At 40.0% G+C, this 27320-nt stretch overlaps 1 protein-coding gene across 1 annotated transcript in view; it reads left to right on the top strand.

The window, feature by feature from the left end:
- The first annotated feature begins 348 nt into the window (after positions 1 to 348).
- Atg16 (Autophagy-related 16) overlaps positions 349 to 27320 on the top strand; it is a 274434-nt gene continuing 247462 nt past the window's right edge. Inside the window, exon 1 of the mRNA XM_090386604.1 lies at positions 349 to 466. Within this exon, the coding sequence (XP_090242730.1) occupies positions 358 to 466 (109 nt within the window). The 5' untranslated portion in view covers positions 349 to 357. The remainder of the gene's footprint in view (positions 467 to 27320) is intronic.

The raw sequence follows: 27320 nt of genomic DNA on the forward strand, positions 1-27320 counted from the left end.
AAAAAGAGAAGAATGAAGATATCCAGGTCTGGACCCTGGTGTGCCAAGCCCATACTCACCAGCCCCTTAGGTTATCCCAGCTATTTTTTATTCTCCACCTCCCTGAGTGGAGATTGTGGAGAGTGTTGCAGATTTACAACAGTCACGCGGTTTTGAGACAAATTCGCAACAGCCATGCAGTTCAGAGTACGATGCAGTGATAAACCACGCTTTACAATCGAGGAATCAGCAAAAAACGTTTTTTTTTTTTTACCTATTGTAAAACCAATTCCATTGTATAACAATTTACTAAAAAATTATGAAATAAGGGAATTCCGCTGTCAGTAGATGTCGCTACAGGTGCAACCATGTGCAGGAATGGCCGACCATCAGTCATTGAGTGTACATTGGAGGCAGCAATATTTAATTCAATTACAGGAAAGGAATAATAGAGAACGTCAGACTTTTACGGAGCTAGTAGAACTCAGTAAGTGAAATGTTGCTAGTAGGGATTTCAGGAATTTTATTTATATGCGTTTATTTTATTGTTGAAAAATGTGTCCGGTCTTTGTATTGTTTTCGTTTCTGTAGCTTATGTCATATTGAGAAGCACGTCATACATCCTAATTTGAAAGTGAATGCTTGTTCGTGCTATTTCCAGACGGGTAATTTTCATAATTTTTAATGCTATACTATATTCTTTGATAAGCGCTTGAGGTTTTTTTGTCTTCATATAGTAAGATTTGTGATAATACTGGTATGTATAGTGTTATTTATATATGCTATATATATATATATAGTGAGATAATTTACTGACTTGCTTATTAATTTACTGCTAGACTGAGTGTGGAACTACACTCAGTCTAGCAGAAAATGAAAAAGACCTGGGGGTAATTGTGCCGTCAGATCTGAAATTCTCCGAGCAGTGCTGATGCTGCCAGGAAAGGTTATGGGGTTTTGTAAATGATATATTTAACTCCAACGGTTCACATCTGGTGAATATGGGCTAAGCACACCCAGGGTCCTCAGCTCGATATCATCATTCTTCTCTTTCTTGGTCATTCCCTTCTACTTTTGACTCTCTCTCTTTCTCAAAGGGTAACTCGGGAATTTTTTTTTGGCTGATGTAGCATAAGACGCAGGCTTCCTTGCACTATATGTCTAGTAATAATAATATAAAAATTCTTGGTGGGTAAGGATGGGTGAAGTGTGTTTTTTTTTTTTTTTTTTTGGCTGATGATATATAAACTTGCTTTCTTGCCTCATTTGCCACTACTATTATTTACAGTAATTAGCATCAGTAATGCCAATGCTGCAAGAAAGCAAGCTTACACAGCATAGGCAAAAAAAAACAAAAAAAAAAAAAAAAACACTTCCCATTTCATCTGTCCATCACCTGCAATTGAAATATAAATCTGCACTTCATAAAAATGCACAGAGGACAAATACAGTTAGTCATAGCTTGAACTGCAGTTATCTAGTCACTAGGGGTGAGAATATTCTTGACCTCATGAATCAGATGACATCACAAGACTTCAAGTAGAGGAACCGTTGACAGGAAGTGATCGTGCAATCATCAGTTGGAAGATGTTGCAGTAGTGAAAGGCACAGGTTTTAACTTCAGAAGAGGAGGAGACTTTGACAGCTTAAGGCACTATAAGGCATCTATTCTTTGAGAGGATTGCAATGGAAGGGCAAATACATTTGAATTATGGAATATTTTTAAAGCAAAAATCACAGAAGCCATAAACACATGCATACTATTAAGAAAGTATTGCCGGAGTAGGATGCTAAAATGGATCACTGCACAGCTGGCCTGTCAAATAGAGCAGAAAAAGATAGAATGAGATAGTTACAGAGTGATGAAAAGTACTGAAGCCTACAACAGAATAGTATTAGTAATGGCCGCACGGTGCAAGAAAGCCTATGGCTTATGCTGCACCAGCCAAAAAAAAAAAAAAGTTACAAGTTGATTTTTAATATTACCAGAAATAAGATTAGGGAGGCCAACATTTTGTATGAAAAAGCAATGGCTAAGAAAACAAAGAATGGGGACATGATAACCAGCCAATATAGCAGATGAATTGAATAGGTACTTTGTATCAGTCTTTACCGATGAAAGGCCATTCGTGCTGAGAACAGGCTGCGCGAGTGTGGCTGAGCCAAAAAAAAATTTGTGATTTCATAATTACAGCTGATTGTTTATTAGAAAAGCTTTTGAGCATAAAGGCAAGTAAGGCTCCTGGAATTGATGGCATATACCCAGTAGTTTTGAGGGATACCACCATCGAGTGTATTGAACCCTTTAAGTTAATTATGGGGGAATCTTTGGACTTGGGGGAGATTCCTTTGTATTGGAGAAGTGCAAATGTATCACTAATACATAAAGGCAGTTCTAAGAGTGAAATTGGATATTGCAGACTGGTTAGTCTGACTTTAGTGGTATAAAAATCTTAGAGGCAATGATTAAGAGTGCAATCCAGGAACATTTAGATAGATGTGGCATTCTGATGGACACTACTTTTTGGTTAAGGGAAAATCATGCTTAACTGACTTAGTAGGCTATTTTGATACAGTTACTTATTAGCTGGATGTTACAGGTCTGCATGGGCCTAAATTTTTTATATTTACCCTGCCTGACCCGACCCGTCGAGCCCGAATTTTTTTTTTTTTTTTTTTTTCAAAGAAGAAAAATGCGTTCAGTTATGGTGACCTTATCTGAAAAAAGACATTGAGCTTCATGAAAGGGTCCAAAGACGGGAAAATCAAACGGTGAGATCGGCAAAAGGACGATCCTACGAGAAAAGACTCTGATTAGTATGCAATGGCCACGTGGTGCAAGGAAGCTTCTGGCTTATGATGCACTAGCCAAAAGATTAATAATAAGAAGAAAATTTTTGAAAATAATTAATAAAAGGAAATAGAAAACCTATGAGTTTCCCTCCTCCTGTAGGTAACTATTCCAACTGACCTTTGAATTTCCCCAAACTGTCAGCCTCTACCACCCACATAGGTAACTATTCCAGTAATTTATAACTCACTGGCTAAAATAAAACTTCCTGCAATCCTGTCTAAACAACTCCCCCCTGTAACTTGAATTTATGGTCCCTAGTTCTAAGAATCATTTATAACCATGAAATTTTCATCCTCATTCATTTTACTTATGCCTCTCAGAGCCTAAAACACCTCAATCAAGCCTCCTCTGAGGTGCCTAGTTTCCAAGCTCTGCAACCCACATATTCAGTCTTTCCTCATATGGATGCCCTTTTGCTGATCGTACCAGGCAATTTACCCATTTTTGGACCCTTTCAAGAAGCTCACTCTTTCTTTAGGTGTGGTCTCTATGCTTGAACACAGTATTCCAAGTGTGGTCTAACAATAGCCTTATATAATGGAATTATGACGTCCTTATCTCTACTAGCAAATGTTCGATAAATCATCAATAGGACACTATGGGCCTTCCTTGCAACCTGTCTACAATGCATGGTTGAATGGTTTGAGCACGCTCAATGCTGATGGGATACTGCCTCTTGCTCAGAACACCTGAGAGGGCATAAATTCAAATTGAGGAAAGACAAATGTAGGATAGATCTGCGGAAATTTGCCTTTAGCCAGCGGGTAGTTGGTTGGTGGAACAGACTTCCATCCCTTGTTGTGGAAGTTGATAGCCTAAATAAATTTAAGGCTCAGCTGGACAGGTATTTCGAACGAACGGAGGGGTGAAGTGGAAGGGTTTTTTTTTTTTTTTTTTTGGCTGATGCTGCATAAGCTTGCTTTCTTGCATCAATTGCCTCTACTAATGCTAATGCTTCAAGACTTCGTGTGACTGTATCGTAACATCCAAGTCCCTTTCCTCCAATACTGGTTTAGTTCAACTCCACCAAATGTATAACTCGTTGGTGGAATTTAGTGTCACCAATGGCTGACCGGGCTAGCCGGTTGGGTAAAGTGCCTGCCTGGCAACCCAAAGGTCATGGGTTCGAATCCTGCCTCGCGCTTGGATCAGAATAGAAAATGCAAAAACGTTGGGAGGTGCATTATGGCCACAGAAGCCGATGCGCCAACAACTAACAACAAAAAAAAAAAAAAAAAAAAAAAATGTCACCAATAAAGGTGACAACAATGAAAAACCACCAAAATCCAAGTCATTCACAAGGCTGTCACAATCATTTGATGGTCTGTCAGCCGATTTTAAAGTGTGTATAGAAATAAATGGAAAAGGTTAAAATTTTCAATGAATGAGTTTACCACATAAGTAGAAAACTAATGGAAGACAACCACTATCTATATGTTGTTCAGTGTGTAGAGAGCAGGCAGGGGAAAATGCAATCTTTGTTGCAGGGTGAGAGGCAACCTTCACTAAACGTCAAGAAGATGCCCACATTTAGAACTCAAATAGTTGCTGCTTCTGAAATTGATATGGTAGATACTCCCACTATCCTTGTTTCCACAAAATCACTGTCCTGTAGCATTTGCAACACCTAATGTTACCAGCGAATTAGTACTGAATTGTAGCAGTAACACTATGTTGGATATTTATGGAGCCTGCCAATGTGTGATCATCTACTGAAAATACCCCCCCCCCCCATAAGAGACCTAAGTGTTAGTATTGGATGCTGGAAACAAGCCAATTCTGATATTGCAACATTCTTCTCTTGAACAACTTTAGCACATTTATTTGAAAACCAAAGTTTAGATAAAGGACAAGATTTTAAGGTGGAGTGTGAATAAAGGATTCCATCCCCACAAGAATAATTTCATTGATACGATCTCAACAAAAATTGACATCAGAAGATTTTAAATAGTATTCACCCCAGGAGCTCACATCTGGCGAGTGTGGGCCTGGCACACCCAGCCAGGGTCCTGAGCTGGATATCATCATTCTTCTCTTTCTTGGTGATTCCCTTCTACTTTGACACTCTCTCTCTCTCTCTCTCTCTCTCTCACTCATTCACTCACTCACTCACTCACAGGGTAACTCGGGAATTTTTTTTTTTGGCTGGTGCAGCATAAGCCTCAGGCTTTTCTTGCAACCATATGCTAATAATAATAATAATAATCCAAGCAAGGAAAAGAAGAAAAGAAATCTTGCAGATTTCTTTTTCTTCGTGCTCAACCCTTGAATGGGTTGTGCACGCTGAATTCTGATGGGATCCTTCCACTTGTTCAGATTACGAACCTAAGGGGGCATAAATTCAAATTAAGAAAAGACAGATGTAGATTAGACGTGCGTGAATTTGCCTTTAGCCAGCGGGTGGTTAATTGCTGGAACAAACTTCCATCTGTCGTTGTGGAAGTTGATTGGTTGAATAAATTTAAGGAGGAACTGGACAGGCATTTGGAGGGAATGGTGTGATTTTTTTTTTTTTTTTTGGCTGATGCTGCATAAGCTCATACACTTGCTTTCTTGCATCAAATGCCACTGCTACTACTATTACTATTATCCCATTTTGCATTCTTATGTTGCCAAACAACATGAGGTTTAGAATAGCCACGAGAAAAAGGCTCCATTGAAGAAGAGACCATCACCAAGTTGTGATCAGGTGCCTAGAGAACCACTCACATCAACTGTGTACTTAGAAGGGTTGTTTATGAGAAATAGAACAAGTACGTTGGCTGTGTGGTGAGGATTGTCTAGTATTCTGGTAGGTAAATTAACAATCTGTGCAGGGTCATTGGTAATTGCAAAAGCCTCAGCATCTCAACCACTGGGTCCATGTGACTAGAAAATGGAAGCCAGCAGGGGTTGTGAACATTAAAATCACCAAGGAAAATTAACTCACTGTTAGGAAAGTTAGACTGGAGAAAGTAAAGTTTCAAAGAGTTCCAAGTGATTAATGGAGTTGGGAGAACAATAAAGGAAACATGAATATGACAGAATGTGGTAGAGAGAGATTTTAAGCCAGAGAAGATCGAAAAGAGGAGATTCCAAATGACTAATCTGTGACAGGGAATATCAGAATGGACATATGCACAGGTGCCACCTTTGAAATGAAAGGAATCATATAGTGAATTATTTGGACAACTAAATTCAGCAATGGTTGAATCAACCAATAACTGGAACTCTGTTAAAAAAATACACTGGGTTTGGCAGACTATAAATGGAAATGGACATCAATCATTGAGAATAGAACTGAGTCCACGATATTTGTGAAATTAATGAGGAAGTTTTTGGGAGATTTAGATGTTTGCACAGATAAGTTTTTTTCTATTAGTTTGAAAATTCACACTAATAGAAAAACAGAGTAAGAAAAGGTGCCAAGGACATGCTGTATAAAGTAATGGAATTTTTGGATATGGCGCACATGGTAAAAATATACCCTCGACATGGCCTCGAAAATACTCCCTACATACACACTACTCGGACTCACTCCAGTCACTATCTTGCACCGTAGAGGCAGAGAGATTATACAGTTGCTGAGCTGGAATCCTCCTGGAGAGTTACCAATAAGTTCAGTCCGGCAGACTATCTAGCAGCTGGCCTGCGAACACTGTTTTAGAGCTGTACCCTCAAAATGTAAGGAAGACTGGATCTTTCCATGATGTCCATAATTACCTCAAAAGACATCAAGCATACTGCATGATGGGTGGGCTTCTCAGAGCTGTGCTCTGGAGACTAAACATGGGTTCCACCACCTGAAGCCTCCATTAACCAAAGTGGTAGTATTGCACCTGTTGATGAGAGTCGTCTACCACCTAGTAAAGTTTGTTTTTTGTTGATATTACAGTATACATACTCATTTCAGGACTGCTCACCAATATGTGAGATTCCAAATGACTTCAGTTGTTTTGTGTTCAGTTGCTCCGTGTTGTTTTGTAGAAATTTGTGCTGCTGCTGAACAAATGCTTGTGCTGTTCATTTGCATTTTGTTATTTTGGCTGTCAGAACTCTGCTGACCAAGTGCACTTGCTCTCCCGTTAATAAGTGCATAGATTTGAAAAATGTTGTTAACGGACTGATTAAGTCCATACATTTTATGTTTTCCGAGCACGTAGCAGGAAAGTTGCCAATAATTTTTGTAGTTTCTTTATCTTTGTCAGTAATTTTCTTCTGCCTAAAATTTATTAATTGTTCTATTTTGGCATCCTTTAGACTGAGCAGTATGAAATTAATAATGTGGAAATTGCAGAAGTTTGTTTATTATAAAAACTTTCAAGCCAATAGGTACATAAATTTTTTTAGGGTGAAGTCATGTTTAACTAATATGATTGGCAATTTTGATGTCATTTGTGAGCTCGATGTAGGAAACAAATTATTTCAGTATTGTGTATTTAGATGTTAGAAAAGCATACGTTAGCATTAGTAGAGGCATATGATGCAAGAAATCAAGCTTATACAGCATCAGCCAAAAAAAAAAAAAAAACCCCTTCCCATTTCACCCATCCATTCATGCCAAATAATGTTCATCTAGTTTTGCCTTGAATTTATTTAAGCTAGCGACTTTCACGACAGATAATAGTCTGTTCCAGCAATCAACTACCCACTGGCTAAAGGAAAATTTCCGCACATCTATTCGACAATTCTCTTTCCTCAATTTCAGTTTATGCCCCATCAGGTTTGTAATCTGAGCAAGAGGAAGAATCCCATCAGCATTCAGCCTGTTCAATCCATTCAAGGCCCTATATACCTCAATCAGATTGCCTTGCAGGTGGCTAGTCTCTATAATGCTGCAATTTGCAGAACTTAGGCCTTTCTCCTCAAGGCACCCCTTTGTACCCCTCAACAGCCTTGTTGCCCTTCTGTGTACTCGTTCTAACAATTCTATATCCTTTTAAAATGAGGCTTCCAGACCTGTATGCAGTACTCAAGGTGTGGCCTGACCATTGCCTTATACAAGGGGATAATCACCTCCTTATCCCTGCTCGCAAATTTCATGTATATCATTGACAAGATCCCATGACCTACTCTGGTAGCCTGTCTGCACTGCTCAGAAAACTTCTTATCTGACTGCACTATTAGCCCTAGGTCTTTCATTCTCCACTACCCTGAGTGTAACACCACCCAGTTGGTACATTTTTCTGGGATTACTGCTACCCATATGCAGTACTTTCCATTTGTCAATGTTAAACTTCAGTTGCCACTTCTCAGCCCATCTGCCCAACTTTTCCAGATCTTGTTGCTACAGCAGCAGCATACTGTCATTACTGTTATTAACAACCCTCCCGACCTTTGTATCATCTGCAAACTTTGACATTAAGCTTGATATACTGACGCAACTGACTCAAATGGGATAATGGGAGAACAAAAAAAAAGTGCAGTATTCCAAGTCTAGTTTTACATTTGCTTATATAGTGTGATTATGGCCTCCCTATCTATACAAATAAATTCCGATGAATCATTGATATGACCACAAGGGGCCTTCCTAGCTTCCTATCTACATAATTCAGAGAGCTGTGTGTCTGGCCATATTATAACTTCTAAATCCCTTTCTACTTTTATTATCCTTTTTTCAATCCCACCAATTGTGTAAATTATTTTGAGAAGTTACTGTACCTAAAGTTTAAGACCTTGCATTTTGCTACCTTAAACGATATTGCCACTTTTCTGACCATCCTTGAAGTCTGCCTGAGTCATTCTGAATTAGCTTGGCACTAATCATTAATCGTTCTAGCAATCTTGATATTATCTGCAAATTTTGACATGCACTGCATCCTTCATTTATGTAATTTATTAATATCAAAGACAATTGTGGTCCCAATAACAATTCTTGGGAACCTCACTTCTTATGTTAGCCAGATTTGAAGAATAACCATTGATCACAATGCTCAGCCTGAACAGAAGTTAAAATAACAGGTCTATAATTACTTGTTGCCCTTTGATCCTCCTTTGTGAATTGGGGTCACATTTGCACATTGGGGTCACATTTGCTCCAGTCCATGGGTAACTCCCCTGAGTCCAAGGAAGCTCTCATAATTATGGCTAAGGGTTTGCTTACTCCCTTTGCTGCCTCCTTTAATATAACTGGATAGATCCCATCCACCCTGGGTGCCTTTTTTATGTTTATCTTCAACAATTTCTCCTCACTGAATAACTCCTCATGTGTGAATGTAGATGCAAAATACTCATTTAGTTTGTTAGCCACCTGAGCAGGATCATCAACAGTTGAACCATTAATACCCAATGGACCAATCTGAATCATCCATTTCCTTCTAGAGTTTACATAGGTAAAGAACTCTTTGCTGTTTTTCTTTGCATCCTTTGCTAAAGATTTCTCATAATCCTTTGCCTGCCTAATCTCCTTTGTGACTTGGTTACAGACCAGCTTATATCTATCATAGGCCTCCATGTCATCCATGACGCGATGCATGTGTGGCACCGACACAGCATGGATTGGCGGACATGGTCGAACACACCTGGAGTTTCTTTGACAGTAGCAGCAGCAGACGAGTCTCGCCACAAAATCCATTTCCGTCTCCACAGGCAATTCATACACGATAGATTTGAGGGCCCCCACAGAAAGAAATCAAGGCTCGATAAATCAGGTGAGCATGGGGGCCAGGCAACGGGTCCACCACGGCCAATCCATCGACGCCCAAAACGTCTGTTCAAATGGTCACGAACACACCTTCCATAATGGGCTGGTGCCCCGTCATGTTGAAACCAAATGTTGTGTCTCACATTTGCTGGAACATCATCAAGTAACCCTGGTAGAATTTGTTCAAGAAAGATTCGATATTTAGCAGAGTTCATGCGGGATGGTAACAGGTATGGGCTGACTAAGCAGTCAACGACCATACCTGCCCACACATTTATTGCGAAGCAATGTTGTGCAGCATGGGGGCGTGCACACCGTGTGGGCCCTCTGCTAATCCATACACTAGGTGCATGTCTGCCAGCTCACAGTTCGTATATCGATGCATGCTCTTCGTGCGGCGACTACTGCTTGAATGAGTAAACTAGAAATTTTTCCTCTCCCGAACTGATGAACAGCGCCGTGTACCGACCTATGGTGACGTTTCCAGTTATGGGTTCCTATGCGATTCACATTCCTTTAGATGTTACCTACCTCCCCTAAACGTTTGTACCAATATTTTTGAGACACCCTGTATGTATCCCATGCATTTTTATTCTCTGCCACATGTCTAATTAGTTCATCTGACATCCATTTAGGCCTAAACCTTGATCAATATTTCTTAGTTGGTATGTAAAGCCTAGTAACTTCCAAGATCAATTCTTTGAATGCTTCCCATTTTGAATTTGCTGTTGGTAACGTCATCAGTTGGTCCCACCATATAGAATTTAAATACTCTGTCAGACCACTGTAGTCGCCTCTACGAAAGCAAAAACCCTTCCCTTTACCCCTGATGGTAGTTACCTCTTTGAGTAAATCCCACTTCAGCACACTGTGATCACTGCCACCTAGTGGTTCCTTTATCTGCAGATTCTTAATACATGAAGAATCACTACTGATAATCAGATCAAGAGTATTACTCCCTCTAGTTGCTTCCCGAACATGCTGATTTAGAAAACAATCATCCAATAAATCCACAAAAGCCTTGCTAGTGTGTGAGTGTCCAACCCACAAATTCCAGTCAATATCGGGGAAATTAAAATCCCCCATTATAAGACACTGATTTACTGGTCCACTATTTCCCTGTACAATTTTTTATTATCCTCATGAGAGTCATTAGGCCTATAACACACTCCTATGCAATTTTGATCTCCCAGTGCTTAATGTCACACCAAACTGAAATAGCGGTATTCGGAAATACTGCAGCTGCTCCAATGTTTGAATTAGATTTAGAGCCATCTGTATAAATTGGGGAAAAATCACTATATCTTTGAGTGTGAACTGCATGAAGTTGTATGATATTAGATGCTTGTAAAATGCCCTTCCCCCATTGGCAAAGATAAGTGTCACAAGTCACAAGAGGAAGAGAAGCCCATGGTGGTTGATAGCAGGTTGCTACCTGTTGTACGAAATGAACGGAAAGATTCCAAACTTCCATCAGTTAAAGGAGGCGAAGACCAGCTGGCTTTACTATGCTAGGTTTATTTGTGAAGAGGTTTTCTTATGGTGGATTGAACAAGTATGACTGAATGGGATGTGAGGCACAACTTTGTATCTTAACAGCATACTTTAGTAACAGTGTTTTTCTACGTAACGATAGTGGGGGCTCGTGAGCAACAATATATAGAGACTGTGTGGGCGACGTTCTAAAAGCACCAAGTGCAATCCTCAAAGCACTGTGTTGAATGGGATCAAGCCAGCGTAATGCGCTCATTCTGGCAGAATCATAGATGGGAACTCCATAATCAAGGCAGGATCTGATTAATGACCTTTTTAGCCGAAGCAGAGAAGTACGATCTGCACCCCATGTTTGGGCGGATAAGAGCTTTGAGTATGTTTTAACTTTTTTAGAGAGGAAGTACGTACATTTTTAATATGGTCTATAAAATTTAACTTTTTGTCAAGGATTAATCCTAGAAATCTGATATTATTAGTGACTGGGATGGAGACATTAGAAATTTGAAGTTCGGGATGCGGATGAAGTTTGCGCTGCCTACAAAAATGGATAGCAACTGTTTTCTGCTGCGAGAGAGCCGACAGCCATTGAGGCTAGCCCACTGTTATATTTTATTAAGTGATATCTGAAGCTGCCGTTCAATAGACCTCATATTTTGGGAATGGCAGGAAATGGAAAGGTCATCTGCATAAAGATAAGTCTCGACTGTATTTGGAAGCTGTCTTGTAATAGATTCTATTCTAAGAGCAAACAGAGTGGCACTCAGTACTGATCCTTGTGGAACACCTTCCTGCATGAACGTTGGAGAGGGCATGTTGGTACCGAACTTGAAACGATCTAGTATGTAGGAAGGTTGCCCCGCAGACCAAGGGAGTAAAGATCACTAAGTATGCCATGCCACCAGGTGGTATCAAAAGCCTTCTCTATGTCTATTGAAACCATTACAAGATGTTCACATTTAATAAAGGCATTTCGAATGGCGAATTCAGCCTTGACCATAAGATCTAAGCACGACCTATTTTTACGAAAGCCATATTGACTATTGCTCATTAGATGTTCTGACTCAATGATCCAGACGAGTCTGTGGACAATCTTTTCTAGGATTTTTCTGAGTCAGTTTGAGAGAGATATTGGTCTATAGCTATGGGGGTTGGTTGGATCTTTCCCAGGCTTTAGAAATACCAAAACAGTAGAGTGATGCCAGGAAGCTGGAAAAACATTTTCTGAAAATATATGATTGTAAAAAACCAGCAGCAAGTGCATAGCTTTGTCATCAAGATGTTGTAGCATGACATAATAAATCCCATCTGGCCCTGCAGCACCATTGTGGGCTGTTCTAATAGCATGCAAAAGTTCAGAGTATTGCAGAGGTTTGTTATATGAAAGAAGGCGGGCAGTTTGAAAGTTAATAGCATGCTTTTCTTTGGTGTTTTTAATTCGTTTGAATGATGTAGAATAGGCTGATGCTGCTGAGATTTCAGCAAATTATTTTCAGCAAATATTGCCCAAAGCATTAGCAATATCTAAGGGACTGGATAGGTCTTGCCCTTTCCAGGAGAGGATTGGAGAAGGTATAGTAGGAAACTTACCAGATAACTGTATAATTTTTTTCCATATAGTTTTTGGATCAGTGTTTCTGTTAAAGGTCGATGCAAAACGGAGCCAGGATTCTTTCTTGGCTTGCCTTTGTACAAATTGTGCATTTGCTCTTAGCTTCTTATAATTAATGAGATTGGGTGTGGTTGGACATTGCCGAAATAAATTCAAGGCTTTGATTTTTGCTTTTGTGCATTCGTCATTCCACCAGTAATTATAATGCTTGCGACCAGGGGGATTTGATAATGGTATTGTGTCCTTGGCCACTTTTAGAAGATGTGATGTGATGTAATCTGTTACATTATCAATATTATGGAGCCAAATTTTACCAAACTTAAGCTCTTTCTTTGTAAGAGCAACCCTTTGTTCCATTCATTAATCTTGTTGCCCTTCTCTGTACTTGTTCCAACAGCTCTACATCCTTCTTGAAACAAGGCCTCCAGACCTGTATACAGTACTCAAGGTATGGCCTGACCATTGCCTTATACAAGGGAATAATCACCTCCTTATCCCTGCTAGAAAAATTCCTGTATATCATTGACAAGACACCATGAGCTACTCTTGCAGCCTGTCTGCACTGCTCAGAAAACTTCGTGTCTGCCTTCACAATTACCCCCAGATCCTTTTCATTCTCTACCACTGTCAGGGGCTTAGAGGGGAACAGGTATCCTGTGTGTTATCAGACACTCAGCCTAAAACACTGATGGATCCAATATCCGGTTGGCCTGCCTCCCTAAAATCCACTCATGCACACCTTCTCGATGGTAAGCTCTATTACGTCACTTAGGTGGCAACGAACGTGTAGAGTGGTTCTCTTCAAGACGCCTGGTCAGTGTGAAAAGGAAAAGCCCAAACCCTCCAGCATATGACAGCACTACAAAGCAAATGGCCCTCAGTCCCCAGAAGCTTTCACTCTCCCTCTTACGGCAGCGAGAGGATCAGAGTGGAAGCAGGGGGTGCTAAGAATCTCTGAGTACGACCAGGCTGCCATGCACGGAAACTGAACTTGGCATGTTATAACGTAAGATCATTCATCGGTGAAGACAGGATATTAGAGCTGGAAAAGGAATTAGAAAATGTGAATTGGAATATCATCGGTTTTGCTGAAACAAGAAGAAGAAATGAATCACTTATAAGTTTATCAAGTGGAAATCTGCTTTACACCAATGGAAACAGTGAAGGTGGAGTTGGGTTTCTGGTCCATAAAGATTTTAAAAACAACATTTTGGAATTCAAAAGTACATCACCAAGGGTGTCAGGACTAATACTCAAGATTTCTAAGAGGTACAAGCTAAAGAATATAATGATTTATGCACCAACATCGAGCCATGATGATGAAGAGGTTGAAGAAATGTACACCGAAATTGAGAGTCTTCTAGATGAGCAGAAAACCCACTACACTATCATTATGGGGGACTTCAATGCTAAGATTGGAAAAAGGCAAAACAGTGCAGAAAGAGGAACTATAGGAAATTTTGGAATGGGTGAAAGAAATAAAAGAGATGAAAGACTTATGGAATTTGCAGAATCTCAAGGACTGTCAGTAATGAACACGTTTTTCAAGAAAAGGGTGAACAGAAAGTGGACATGGAATTGTCCAAATGGATTAACAACTAATGAAATCGACTTCATCCTCACTAACAGAAGATATATTGTGAATGATGTTACCATCCTGAATAAGGTAAATGTTGGAAGTGATCACAGAATGGTAAGATGTACACTTGATATAGATAAAGGAAAGGAAAAAACTGACTCGAGTAAATAATACAAAGGTCTTTGAGATAACAGAGGAGGAGAAAAAGCAGTATGTACTGGAACTTAAGAACAAGTTTGAGCTTCTGCAGACTGCTCAGGACCAAGATATCGACGAGGAATATTACAACTTTCTGAAAGTAATAAAGCCCAAGAAACCTATAGGGAAAAAGAAATCCAAAGAAGAAAAAATTAGTCAAGAAACGCTTGTCATGATGAACCGAAGACGACAAATGAAGAGCAACAAAAACACTGACAGGGAGAAAATTGAGTATACTGAGTTATGCAAAGCCATTAGAAAGAGACTCACAGAGGACATAAGAAGATTTAAAACAAGAAAAGTAGAAAAAGCATTAAGGGAAAACAAAGGATTTAAATCAGCAGCCATGAGCAGTAATACAGAAAGACAAATGATACTGAAACTGAAGAATAGCGATGGTGTACTTATAAACAGCAGAGAAGGCATAATTCAAATAGTAGAAGACTACTATAGAGAATTATACAAGGAGCGAGGGAATGATGTCAGCAGTGGGGAAGATGGATTGCAAAGTAGCAACACATACGACATACCCGATATTCTTTCTGATGAGGTAGAACATGCATTGAAGAAAATGAAGAATCAGAAAGCCCCGGGGGAATATGAAGTTACTGTAGAGTTGTTAAAATTGGGAGAAAGAGACATAACACAAAAACTGGCAAGGCTCTTCACAAAGTGCATTAGAAAAGGTGTGACGCCTAAGCAGTGGAATAATGCAATCATAGTTTTGCTGCATAAGAAAGGAGATAAATCAGAAATTGGAAATTATAGACCAATTAGCTTGTTATCCCACATCTACAAGTTGTTCACAAGGGTCATTACTAACAGATTAGAAAGAATACTTGATGAGAATCAACCAAAAGAGCAAGCTGGCTTTAGGACAGGATTCTCAACTATGGATCACCTTCACGTAATATCACAGCTAATGGAGAAAGCAAATGAATATAAAACACCATTATGCCTGGCATTTAGCATTAGCATTAGTAGAGGCATTTGATGCAAGAAAGCAAGCTTATGCAGCATCAGCCAAAAAAAAAAAAAAAAAAAAAAAACCACTTCCACTTCACCCCTCTGTTCATTCAAAATACCTGTCCAGCTGAGCCTTAAACTTATTTAGGCTATCAACTTCCACGACAAGTGATGGATGTCTATTCCACCAACCAACCACTCGCTGGCTAAAGGCAAATTTCCACACGTCTATCCTACATCTGTCTTTCCTCAATTTGAATTTATGCCCTCTCAGGTGATTATTCTGAGCGAGAGGAAGAATGCCATCAGCATTGAGCATGCTCAAACAATTCAATGCTTTATACACCTCTATCAGATCACCTCGCTGGTGCCTAGTCTCCAGACACTGTAATTTGCAAAACTTAAGCCTTTCTTCGTAAGAGCACCCCTTTGTTCCATTCACTAATCTTGTTGCCCTTCTCTGTACTCGTTCCAGCAGCTCTACATCCTTCTTGAAACGAGGCCTCCAGACCTGTATACAGTACTCTAGGTGTGGCCTGACCATTGCCTTATACAAGGGAATAATCACCTCCTTATCCCTGCTAGAAAAATTCCTATATATCATTGACAATACACCATGAGCTACTCTTGCAGCCCGTCTGCACTGCTCAGAGAACTTCATATCTGCCTGCACAACCACCCGCAGGTCTATTTCATTCTCTACCACTGTCAGTGTAGTACCACAGAGTTGATACGTTGCTCTGGGGTTGCTGTTTCCCATGTGTAGTACTTTACATTTGTCAATGTTAAACTTCATTTGCCACCTCTCAGCCCATCTGCTCAACCTTTCCAGATCCTGTTGCAGCAGCATAGTGTCAGTAGTGTCCTTGACAACCCTGCCAACCTTTGTATCGTCTGCAAACTTCGACATTAAGCTTGATATACCATCATCAATATCATTTATGAATACAGAAAACGATAATGGACCCAACACTGAGTCCTGAGGGACTCCACTAATAACATTAGTCCACGACGAGCAGTGTCCATTGATTACCACTCTCTGTCTTCTCCCACCCAACCACCCCTTTATCCATAGCAGCAATTTGCCTCCAAATGCCACACTGCTCCAATTTGTGCAGCAGTCTTCCATGTGCAACAGTATCAAAAGCCTTTCTAAGATCCAAATATATAATATCAAAGTTATTCCCTGCATCCAGTTCTTTTGTGACTGCATCATAGTATCCAATCAAATTGGTCAGGCAAGACTTTCCCTTAACAAAACCATGCTGTGTCCAAGCTATAACTGAAGTCTTGTCCAGATGATCCTGCAGTGCTTCTTTAACCAGTGCCTCCATTAATTTTCCTGGAACAGAAGTTAAACTCACAGGTCTATAATTACTTGTGTCAGCCTTTGATCCTCCTTTGTGAATTGGGGTCACATTTGCACAGCTCCAGTCTATGGGTACCCCCTGAGTCCAAAGAAGCTCTTATAATTATGGCTAAGGGTTTGCTTACTTCCTTTGCTGGCTCCTTTAATATAACTGGATAGATGCCATCCACCTCGGGTGCCTTTTTAATGTTTATCCTCAACAATTTCTCCTCCACTTTCCTCTCAGTTATTACAAAATCATCTAGCTCACTGCAAGAGTTTAGTTCACCTCTGGCATTCCCCTTCCTAAATATCTCCTCATGTGTGAATGTAGATGCAAAATACTCATTTAGTTTGTTAGCCACCTGAGCAGGATCATCAACAGTCGAACCACCAAGAATTTCTCAGTCTGCCTTTGCCTGCCTAATCTCCTTTGTGACTTGGTTACAGACCAGATTATATCTATCATAGGCTTCCACGTCACCTATTAATTTATAGGGTATCCCATGCATTTTGTTTCTTCTCTGCCATATGTCTCATTAGTTCATCAATTTAGGCCTAAACCTTGAACAATATTTCTTAGTTGGTATGTAAAGCCTAGTAGCTTCCAAGATAAATTCTTTAAATGCTTCCCATTTTGAATTTGCTGTTGGTAACATTATCAGTTGATCCCACTGTATAGAATTTAAATACTGTCTCGGACCATCGTAGTCGCCTTTACAAAAGCAAAAACCCTTCCCTTTACCCCTGATGGTAGTTATCTTTGAGTAAATCCCACTTCAGCACACTGTGATCACTGCCACCTTATGGTTCCTTTATCTGCAGATTCTTCATGCATGAAGAATCACTACTGATAATCAGATCAACAGTATTACTCCCTCTAGTTGCCTCCCGAACATGCTGATGTAGAAAACAATAATCCAGGAAATCCACAAAAGCCTTGCTAGTGTGTGAGTGACCAACCCACAAATTCCAGTCAATATCTGGAAAATTAAAATCCCCCATTATAATGCTTTCAGTTATTACAAAATCATTAAGTATCCTGCTGCAATTTGATAACCTTCTGTCATTTTCAAACCTTAATAATTCCTCATGTGTGAATGTAGATGCAAAATACTCATTCAGTTTGTTTGCTATCTGAGCAGGATCATCAACAGTCGAACCATCGATGTCAAGTGGACCAATCAGATTCATCCCCTTCCTTTTAGAGTTTATATAAGTAAAGAAATCCTTGCTGTTTTTCTTAGCATCTTTTGCCAAGGATTTCTCGTAATCTGCCTTCGCCTGCCTAACCTCCTTTGTGACCTGATTACAGACTAGCTTATATCTGCCATAGGCTTCTGAGTCGCTTGATAATTTATATGCATCCCATGCATTTTCCTTCTCTATTACAAGTCTCATTAGTTCATTAGATAACCATTAGGCCTAAATCTTGAACAGTATTTCTTATAGGTATGAAACTTTTAGTAGCTTCCACGATTAATTCTTTGAATGCTTCCCACTTAGAATTTACAGTTGTTCACATCGTCAGTTTATCCCACTGTACAGAATTTAAAAACTGTCGGAGACCACTGTACTCACCTTTAAAGAAGCAAAAACCCTTTCCTTTACCCCTGATGGTAATTAAATCTTTAAGTAAATCCCACATCAGTACACTGTGATTACTGCCACCTAGTGGTTCCTTTATCTGCAAATTCTTATTACACGAATGATCACTGCTGATAACCAGATCAAGAGTATTACTTTCTCTGGTTGCCTCTCGAACATGCTGCTGCTGCAGGAAACAATCATCCAATAAATCCACAAAAGTCTGACTAGTGTGTGAGTGACCAACCCACCAGTTCCAGTCAATATCTGGGAAGTTAAAATCCCCCATTATAAGACATTCCGATTTACTAGCCCACTCTATTTCTCTGTACAATTGTTCATTGTACTCATTCGAGTCATTAGGCCTATAACACACTCCTACTCTTATTTTTGCTTTCGCAGTACTTATGTCACACCAAACTGACTCAACAGTCCACTGTTCATCTATATCAACTGGATGCACTTTTGATTTTATGTTTTTCTTAATTAAGAGCATAACACCTCCTCCCTTTCTATCTTGTCTATCCTTTCTGTACACATTGTACTCCCCAAGAAGTACAATGTGTACAATTAAAGGAGGCGGCAAAGCAACTAAGCAAACCCTTAGCCATAATTATGAGAGCGTCCTTGGACTCAGGGGAGGTTCCCACGGACTGGAGATGTGCAAATGTATCCCCCATTCACAAAGGGGGATTGAAGGGTTACACAACTAATTACAGACCAGTTAGTTTAACTTCTGTTCCGGGTAAAATAATGGAGTCACTGGTTAAAGATGCATTGCAGGATCATCTAGACAAGACTGCAGCAATCATTCAGACACAGCATGGGTTTGTTAAGGGAAAGTCTCGTCTGACAAATTTGATAGGATATTATGATGTGGTTACAAAGGAATTGGATGCAAAAAATAATTTTGATATCATATATTTCGATTTCAGGAAAGCTTTTGACACTGTTGCGCATGGAAGACTATTGTACAAATTGGAGCAGAATGATATTAAGGGTAAGTTGTTACAATGGATAAAAGGATGGTGAAGTGAGAGAAGACAGAGGGTGGTAATCAATGGGTGCTGCTCTTCTTGGACTAATGTTATTAGTGGAGTCCCACAGGGTTCGGTGTTAGGTCCACTGTTGTTTTGTATATTTATCAATGATATTGTTGAAGGTATATCAGGCTTAATGTCGAAGTTTGCAGATGATACAAAGGTTGGCAGGGTTGTTAATGACAGTAATGGCAGTGTGCTACTGCAACAGGATCTAGATAATTTGGGCAAATGGGCTAAGAAGTGGCAACTGAAGTTTAACCTTGACAAATGCAAAGTACTGCATATGGGTAGAAGTAACCCCAGAGAAACGTACCAACTGTGTGGTACTACACTTAAGGTGGTAGAAAATGAAAAAGACCTGGGAGTAATTGTGCAGTCAGATATGAAGTTTTCTGAGCAATGCAGACAGGCTGCCAGGGCAGGTCATGGGGTTATGTCAATGATATATAGGAATTTTGCTAGCAGGGAAAAGGAAGTGATTATCCCTCTGTATAAGGCAATGGTCAGGCCACGCCTTGAGTACTGCGTACAGGTCTGGAGGCTTCATTTTAGGAAGGATGTAGATTTGCTTGACCGTGTACAGAGAAGGGCAACAAGATTGGTGAGGGGAATGAAGGGATCCTCTTACTAAGAGAGGCTTAAGTTCTGCAAATTGCAGTGGCTGGAGACTAGGCACCTGCGCGGTGATCTGATTGAGGTATATAAGGCCTTGAATGGGTTGAGCACGCTGAATTCTGATGGGATCCTTCCACTTGTTCAGATTACGAACCTAAGGGGGCATAAATTCAAATTAAGAAAAGACAGATGTAGATTAGATGTGCGGAAATTTGCCTTTAGCCAGCGGGTGGTTAATTGCTGGAACAAACTTCCATCTGTCGTGGAAATTGATAGGTTGAATAAATTTAAGGAGGAACTGGACAGGCATTTGGAGGGAATGGTGTGATTTTTTTTTTTTTTTTTTTTGGCTGATGCTGCATAAGCTCATACACTTGCTTTCTTGCATCAAATGCTACTACTACTACTACTACTCTCTGATTTACTGGCCCACTCTATTTCCCTGTGCAGTTTCTTATTACAGGTGACCCCCGCTTAACGCTGATAATTCATTCCATAAAAACAGAGCGCTAAGTGAATCCACGCTAAGCGAGCGCCGCATTCCCATAAGGTAACATGTATTTGTGAGTTGCGGTCGGTGCCATAGGATATTTCCTAATCAATAATAAACGTAGTGAAAAGATGCACAAATGTCGGTCAAAATATTTAATATTAAAATATTTGTACATATAAAATATTCTGCATTACATACGTATATAATTATATGGTTAAAGGCCTTCGTAGCCGAGTGGGCACGAGCGGGAGTGCAGTAGCACATGCTCTTTGAGTAGACCGGGGTTCAAGCCCCTGACTGCTGAATACGGTCGATCTGCCAACCCGCACTGGACCAGCGTGGCAGATTATGGTCCATTTCCCTCAACATGAATTGTTGAGGAGGCTTCCATCCTGCAGTGGGTTGATAATGGCTGCACTTTACTTTTTTTTTTTACTTTTTACTTACGTAACATAATTAAACTTAATTCCAATTAAAATCATGAATTTAATTGATCTAAATTGATTTAATTTAATTGATGAATTTAATCAAGAAAAATGTGTCGATTTTGGGTCGAACTTTGGCCCTCTTTCAAATAAACTAAAAGGGGTATTAATTTTAAATCCCCCGCAGCGTTACCACCCAACAGTAAAGTCAACCGAGCCTTCGTCGCTTTGAAACCTGGCATGTTTTTTACCTCTTTCAATATGAAACTTCTTTTAGGCATTCGTTTCCACAAAAGTCCTGCTTCATCTATGTTTAAAACTTGTTGAGAAGTATAACACATAATATCCCTCTTCAATAATTTTAATGCCGTTTTCCTATTCATTTTCAAGCTATCAACTCCATCAAATGAAACGATTTCGTTAAATATGCCAAAAATACAATCTGTAAAAGAGCGTTATAGTGATTTGTGACAGCGTTATAATCAGATAGGGGTTATAATATAAGAACAGCGTTATAGCGAATCAGCGTAAAGCAAACCGCGTTATAACAGGGGCCTTTTGTATACTCATCAGAGTCATTAGGCCATTAACACACTCCTACTCTCAATTTTGATCTCCCAGTGCTTATGTCACACCAAACTGACTCGACACTGCACTGTCCAGCGATGTTGACTGGCTTCACTTCCTTGGATTTTATGTGTTTCTTAACTACTAGCATAACCCCACCTCCCTTCCTATCCTGTCTATCCTTTCTGTGCACATTGTACTCCCCAAATTCCAGTTCTGCATTCCTTATATCTGTGTGACACCACGTCTCTGATAACCCAACAATATCTACCTTTGATGTTTTGAGCAATACCTCAAATTCATCAAATTTATTTACCAAACTCCTAGCATTGATATATACGCAAGTATACATGCACCTGTTCCTATTCTTAGCTACCCTAACACAACCCAAATGTTTACTTGTACCACAATAACTCCCAGCAGTCTCTGAAATACCCTGCATCTTGTTTTCCAGGCTGCTGCTCATTCCAATAGAAGCAGTGCAAGAATCACTTTCACCTCTGCCAGTGGCTACTGTTAATCTATTAGTCCTTGTATCCCCCCATGCTAGCAGTTTTCCGACCCACCTAACACTGCTTCGATAGAATCAGCAAATATTCTTGCACCCTTTCTATTTAAGTGTATCCCATCCCTGTAGAAGCAATATCTCCTGTTGACGAGTACAGACCATGCTGAAAAAAATTCTACCCCTTGAGCCTTGCACAGTCTTTCCAGGGCCGAATTGATCGACAAGGCTCCCATCATATACTCCCTCCTATTGTGTATGGGCAGAATTGCAGACCTTTCAAATTCAACCCTAATTCACGGCTTTTTTTCAACAGTGACCTGTACTTGTTATTGTTGGATTCATGAAAAGGGATGCTCCCAAAGCTGAATACACGCGAAAAGATCCCGTGTTTGACTCAAGAACGTTCGTAGCTACATCTTACTGTCATATAAATAAAAAATACCTTGTATAAATATAAAAAACAATTTTCTTCAAAAACAAGGGCCAATCAACAATTTTAAGCACTGTTTCCATGGTTCGCACCCCAAAATCTATAAAGTGAACTAACTTTCATGCCCGTAACAAGATAAGACCTAAAATTTGCTGTTCATTGTTATAAGCAATGATTATTCAAAAGAACCGTATTAGCCAAAGGCACATGATGCAAGAAAGCAAGCTTATATAGCATCAGCAAAATAAAAACACACACTCTTCTCATTTCACCCATCCACTTGCTCCAAATGTTTGTCTAGTTCTGCCTTATATTTAAGCTATCAACTTCTACAACAGGTGGAAGTTTGTTCCAGCAATCAACCACCTGCTGGCTAAAGGCAAATTTCCACACATCTATCCTAAAACTGCCTTTCCTCAATTTGAATTTATGCCCTCTCTGGCGATTATTCTGAGCAAGAAGAAGAGTCCCATCAGCATTGAGCATGTTCAAACCATTGAAGGCTTTATACACCTCAGTCAGATCACCTTTCAGATACCTAGTTTCCAGACACTGTAATTTGCAAAACTTAAGCATTTCTTTGTAAGAGCAACCCTTTGTTCCATTCACTAATCTTGTTGCCCTTCTCTATACTTGTTCCAACAGCGCTACATCTTTAAAATTAGGCTTCTTTAAAATTAGGCTTCTAGACCTGTATACAGTACTCAAGGTGTGGCCTGACCATTGCCTTATACAAGGGGATAATCAACTCCTTATCCCTTCTAGAAAAATTCATGTATATGATTGACAAGACACCATGAGCTACTCTTGCAGATCGTCTGCACTGCTCAGAAAATTTCATATCTGCCTGCACAATTACCCCCAGGTCCTTTTCACTCTCTGCCACTATCTGTGTAGTACCATACAGTTGATACATTACTCTGGGGTTACTGCTTCCCATATGCAGTACTTTACATTTGTTAATGTTAAACTTCAGTTGCTACCGCTCAGCCTACCTGCTGAACTTTTCTAGATCCTGTTGAAGAAGCTTTCTGTAATTAGTGTCATTAACAACCCTCCAGACCTTTGTATCATCTGCAAACTTCGACATTAAGCCTGATATATCATTAATAAATACAGAAAACAACAATGGACACAATACTGAACTCTAGGGGACTCCACTAATAATATTAGTCCACGAAGAGCTGTGTCCATTGAGTACCACTCTGCCTTCTCCCACTCAACCATCCTTTTATCCATAACAACAATTTTCCTCCAATGCCACACTGCTCTAATTTGTGCAGCAGTCTTCCCTGTACAACAGTATAAAAAGCCTTTCTAAGATCCAAATATATGATATCAGAATTAATCTTTGCATCCAGTTCATTTGAGACCACACCATAGTATCCAGTCAACTTGGTCAGACAAGTCTTTCCCTTAAAAAACCCATGCTGTGTCCGAGCTGTAAACTGAAGTCTCATCTAGATGATCCTGCAGTGCTTCTTTAACCAGTTCCTCCTTAATTTCCCTGGTACAGAAGTGAAACTAACAAGTCTGTAATTTCCTCTGTCTCCCTTTGATCTTCCTTTGTGGATTGGGGGTCACATTTGCACATCTCCTGTCCATGGGATACCTCCACTCAATCCAAGACAGCTCTCATAATTATGGCCAATTGTTTGCTTACTTCCTTTGCTGCCTCCTTTAATATAACTGGATAGATTCCATCCACCCTAGGTGCCTTTTGTATGTTCATCTTCAGCAATTTCTCCTACACTTTACTCTCAGTTATTACAAGAATATCTAGCTTACTGCCAGAGTTTAAAATGCCTCTTGCATTCCCCTCCCTGAATAACTACTCATGAGTGAATGTAGATGCAAAATATTCATTTAGTTTGTTAGCTACCTGAGCAGGTAGCTAGTTAGCTACATCAACAGTAGAACCATCAATATCAAGTGGACCATTTTCCTTCAACCCCTTCCTTCGAGAGTTTACATAAGTAAAGAACTCTTTGCTGTTTTTCTTTGCATCCTTTACCAAAGATTTCTCGTAATCTGCCTTTGCCTGCCTAACCTCCTTGAATTGGTTACAGACCAGCTTATATCTGTCATAGGCTTCCGTGTCACCTGTTAATTTATATGTATCCCATGCATTTTTATTCTCTGCTAAATGTCTAATTAGTTCATCTGACAACCATTTAGGTCTAAATCTTGAACAATATTTCTTAGTCTACACATGGGAAACAGCAACCCCAGAGCAACGTATCAACTCTGTGGTACTACACTGACAGTGGTAGAGAATGAAAGGGACTTGGGGGTGGTTGTGCAGGCAGATATGAAGTTCTCTGAGCAGTGCAGACGGGCTGCAAGAGTAGCTCATGGAGTATTGTCAATGATATACAGGAATTTTTCCAGCAGGGATAAGGAAGTGATTATTCCCTTGTATAAGGCAATGGTCAGGCCACACCTAGAGTACTGTATACAGGTCTGGAGGCCTCATTTCAAGAAGGATGTAGAGCTGCTGGAACGAGTACAGAGAAGGGCAACAAGATTAGTGAATGGAACAAAGGGGTGCTCTTACGAAGAAAGGCTTAAGTTTTGCAAATTACAGTGTCTGGAGACTAGGCACCAGCGAGGTGATCTGATAGAGGTGTATAAAGCCTTGAATGGTTTGAGCATGCTCAATGCTGATGGGATTCTTCCTCTAGCTCAGAAAAATCACCTGAGAGGGCATAAATTCAAATTGAGGAAAGACAGATGTAGGATAGACGTGCGGAAATTTGCCTTTAGCCAGCGGGTGGTTGGTTGGTGGAACAGACTTCCATCCCTTGTGGTGGAGGTTGATAGCCTAAATAAGTTTAAGGCTCAGCTGGACAGGTATTTTGAACGAACAGAGGGGTGAAGTGGAAGTGGGTTTTTTTTTTTTTTTTTGGCTGATGCTGCATAAGCTTGCTTTCTTATATCAAATGCCTCTACTAATGCTAATGCTAGTTAGTATGAAAAACCTAGTAGCTTCAAGTTTAATTCTTTGAATGCTTCCCATTTTGAATTTGCTGTTGGTGACATCATCAGTTGATCCCACCGTATAGACTTTGAATACTGTCTCAGACCACCGTAGTCAACTTTACAAAAGTAAAAACCCTTCCCTTACCCCCATGGTAGTTATCTCTGAGTAAATCCCACTTCATCACACTGTCATCATTGCCACATATTGGTTCCTCTATTTGCAGGTTCTTAATGCATGAAGAATCACTACTGATAATCAGATCAAGAGTATTACTGCCTGTAGTTGCCTCCCAAACATACTGTAGAAAACAATCATCCAATAAATCCACAAAAACTTTGCTCTGTACAGTTGTTTATTATACTCAGTCATTAGACCTTTAACACACTCCTACTCTCAGTTTTGCTTTCACAGTGCTTATGTCACACCAAACTGACTCGATACTGCACTGTTCAACATGTCGACTGGCTGTACTTCCTTGGATTTTGTGTTTCTTAACCAATAGCATAACCCCTCCTCCCTTCCTATCCTTCCTGTACACATTGTACTCCCCAAATTCCAGTTCTGCATTCCTTATATCCTTGTGACACCACGTCTCTGTTATCCCAACAATATCTGCATTTGAACTTTTGACCAACACCTGAAATTCATAAAATTTATTTACCAAACTCCTAGCATTGGTGTACACACAAGTATACATGCACCTGTTTTTATTCTTAGCTACCCTAACACAGCCCATCTATTTACTTGTTCCGCAATGACTCCCAGCAGTCTCAGGAATCCTCTGCACCTTGTTTTCCAGGCTGCTGCTCATTTCAATAGAAGCAATGCAAGAATCACTTTCACCTCTGCCAACCGCTACTGTTAATCTCTTAGGCCGTGTATCCTCCCCCCAAGCTAGCAGTTTTCCGATCCACCTAACTGTGCCTAGATAGCATCGGCAAATATTCTTTCACCCTTTCTATTTAAATGTATCCTATCCCTGTAGAAGCAGTCTCTTCTGTTAACAAGCACAGACCAGGCTGAGAAAAATTCTACCCCTTGCGCAATCTCTCCATGGCCGAATTGATCGACAAGGCTCTCATCATATGCTCCCTCCTATCGTGTCTGTGCAGAATTGCAGACACTTTCAAATTCAACCCTAACTCAGCTTTTTTTCCAACATTGACCTGTACTTGTTAAGTAATTCTGCTGGTTTCCTACTCTTAATATCATTAGTGCCAACGTGTACAACAATATCACCTTTTGTACACTTAAAAGAGGATATCTGCTCTACAAAGTGATCAACCTTTTCCCCTGGCAGACATGCCCTAGGCCTGTTCCACCTATCAGGGAACAGGGAACATATTGTGCACAATATGTTCCCTGTTTCCCTGGCAATAGTCACCGACAACAACTAGTTACTTTGGGACTAGCGCATTCTGCCTTGGGGGTTGCCACTGTGTTGCATGATGTTTGAGTGCAAGCTCTGGCATTGATGTGGGCAGCTGAGAGCTTGGTGGGCCCTCAATTTGAATCCTTTGAGGGCATCCACCTGGTCCTTCAAACTCTCATATAGGCCCATAACAATGCTGAGTTGGTGCCTGATTTCCTCGCACTCCTTACATTGCACACACACAAAGACATTCCCCTTGAAAGTGTCATGTCCCATTCCTGATTGCTCCTCAAACACCAAACAAGCAGTGCATTTCAAAAGGCTGTGATTCAGTGGACAACCGCCCACCTCAGTTCTCCTCTGAGCCGCAGCACTCCCATTAGTTTGAACCTTTTCCTTTGCTGCTCTGGTCTGAGATGATTTCTATTTAATATCAAATAAAATTCCAATATAAAATATAACCCTAAACTTATATCCCAATGCAGTTATAACACTATATATATGTATTTGAGTATCTAATATTACCTCCGAGTTACGTTATGACTTTCTTATCTCCTGTCAAGTTATATGTATTAATTTATAATGTTACATTTGTAAAAACTAGTTCGTTATATGTATTTAGTTAAACATTACAATTTAATTGACAAT

The sequence above is a fragment of the Mastigoproctus giganteus genome, chromosome 1 (genome assembly GCF_048544385.1).
Source record: "Mastigoproctus giganteus isolate SK-2022 chromosome 1, ASM4854438v1, whole genome shotgun sequence".
NCBI lineage: Eukaryota > Metazoa > Arthropoda > Arachnida > Uropygi > Thelyphonidae > Mastigoproctus > Mastigoproctus giganteus.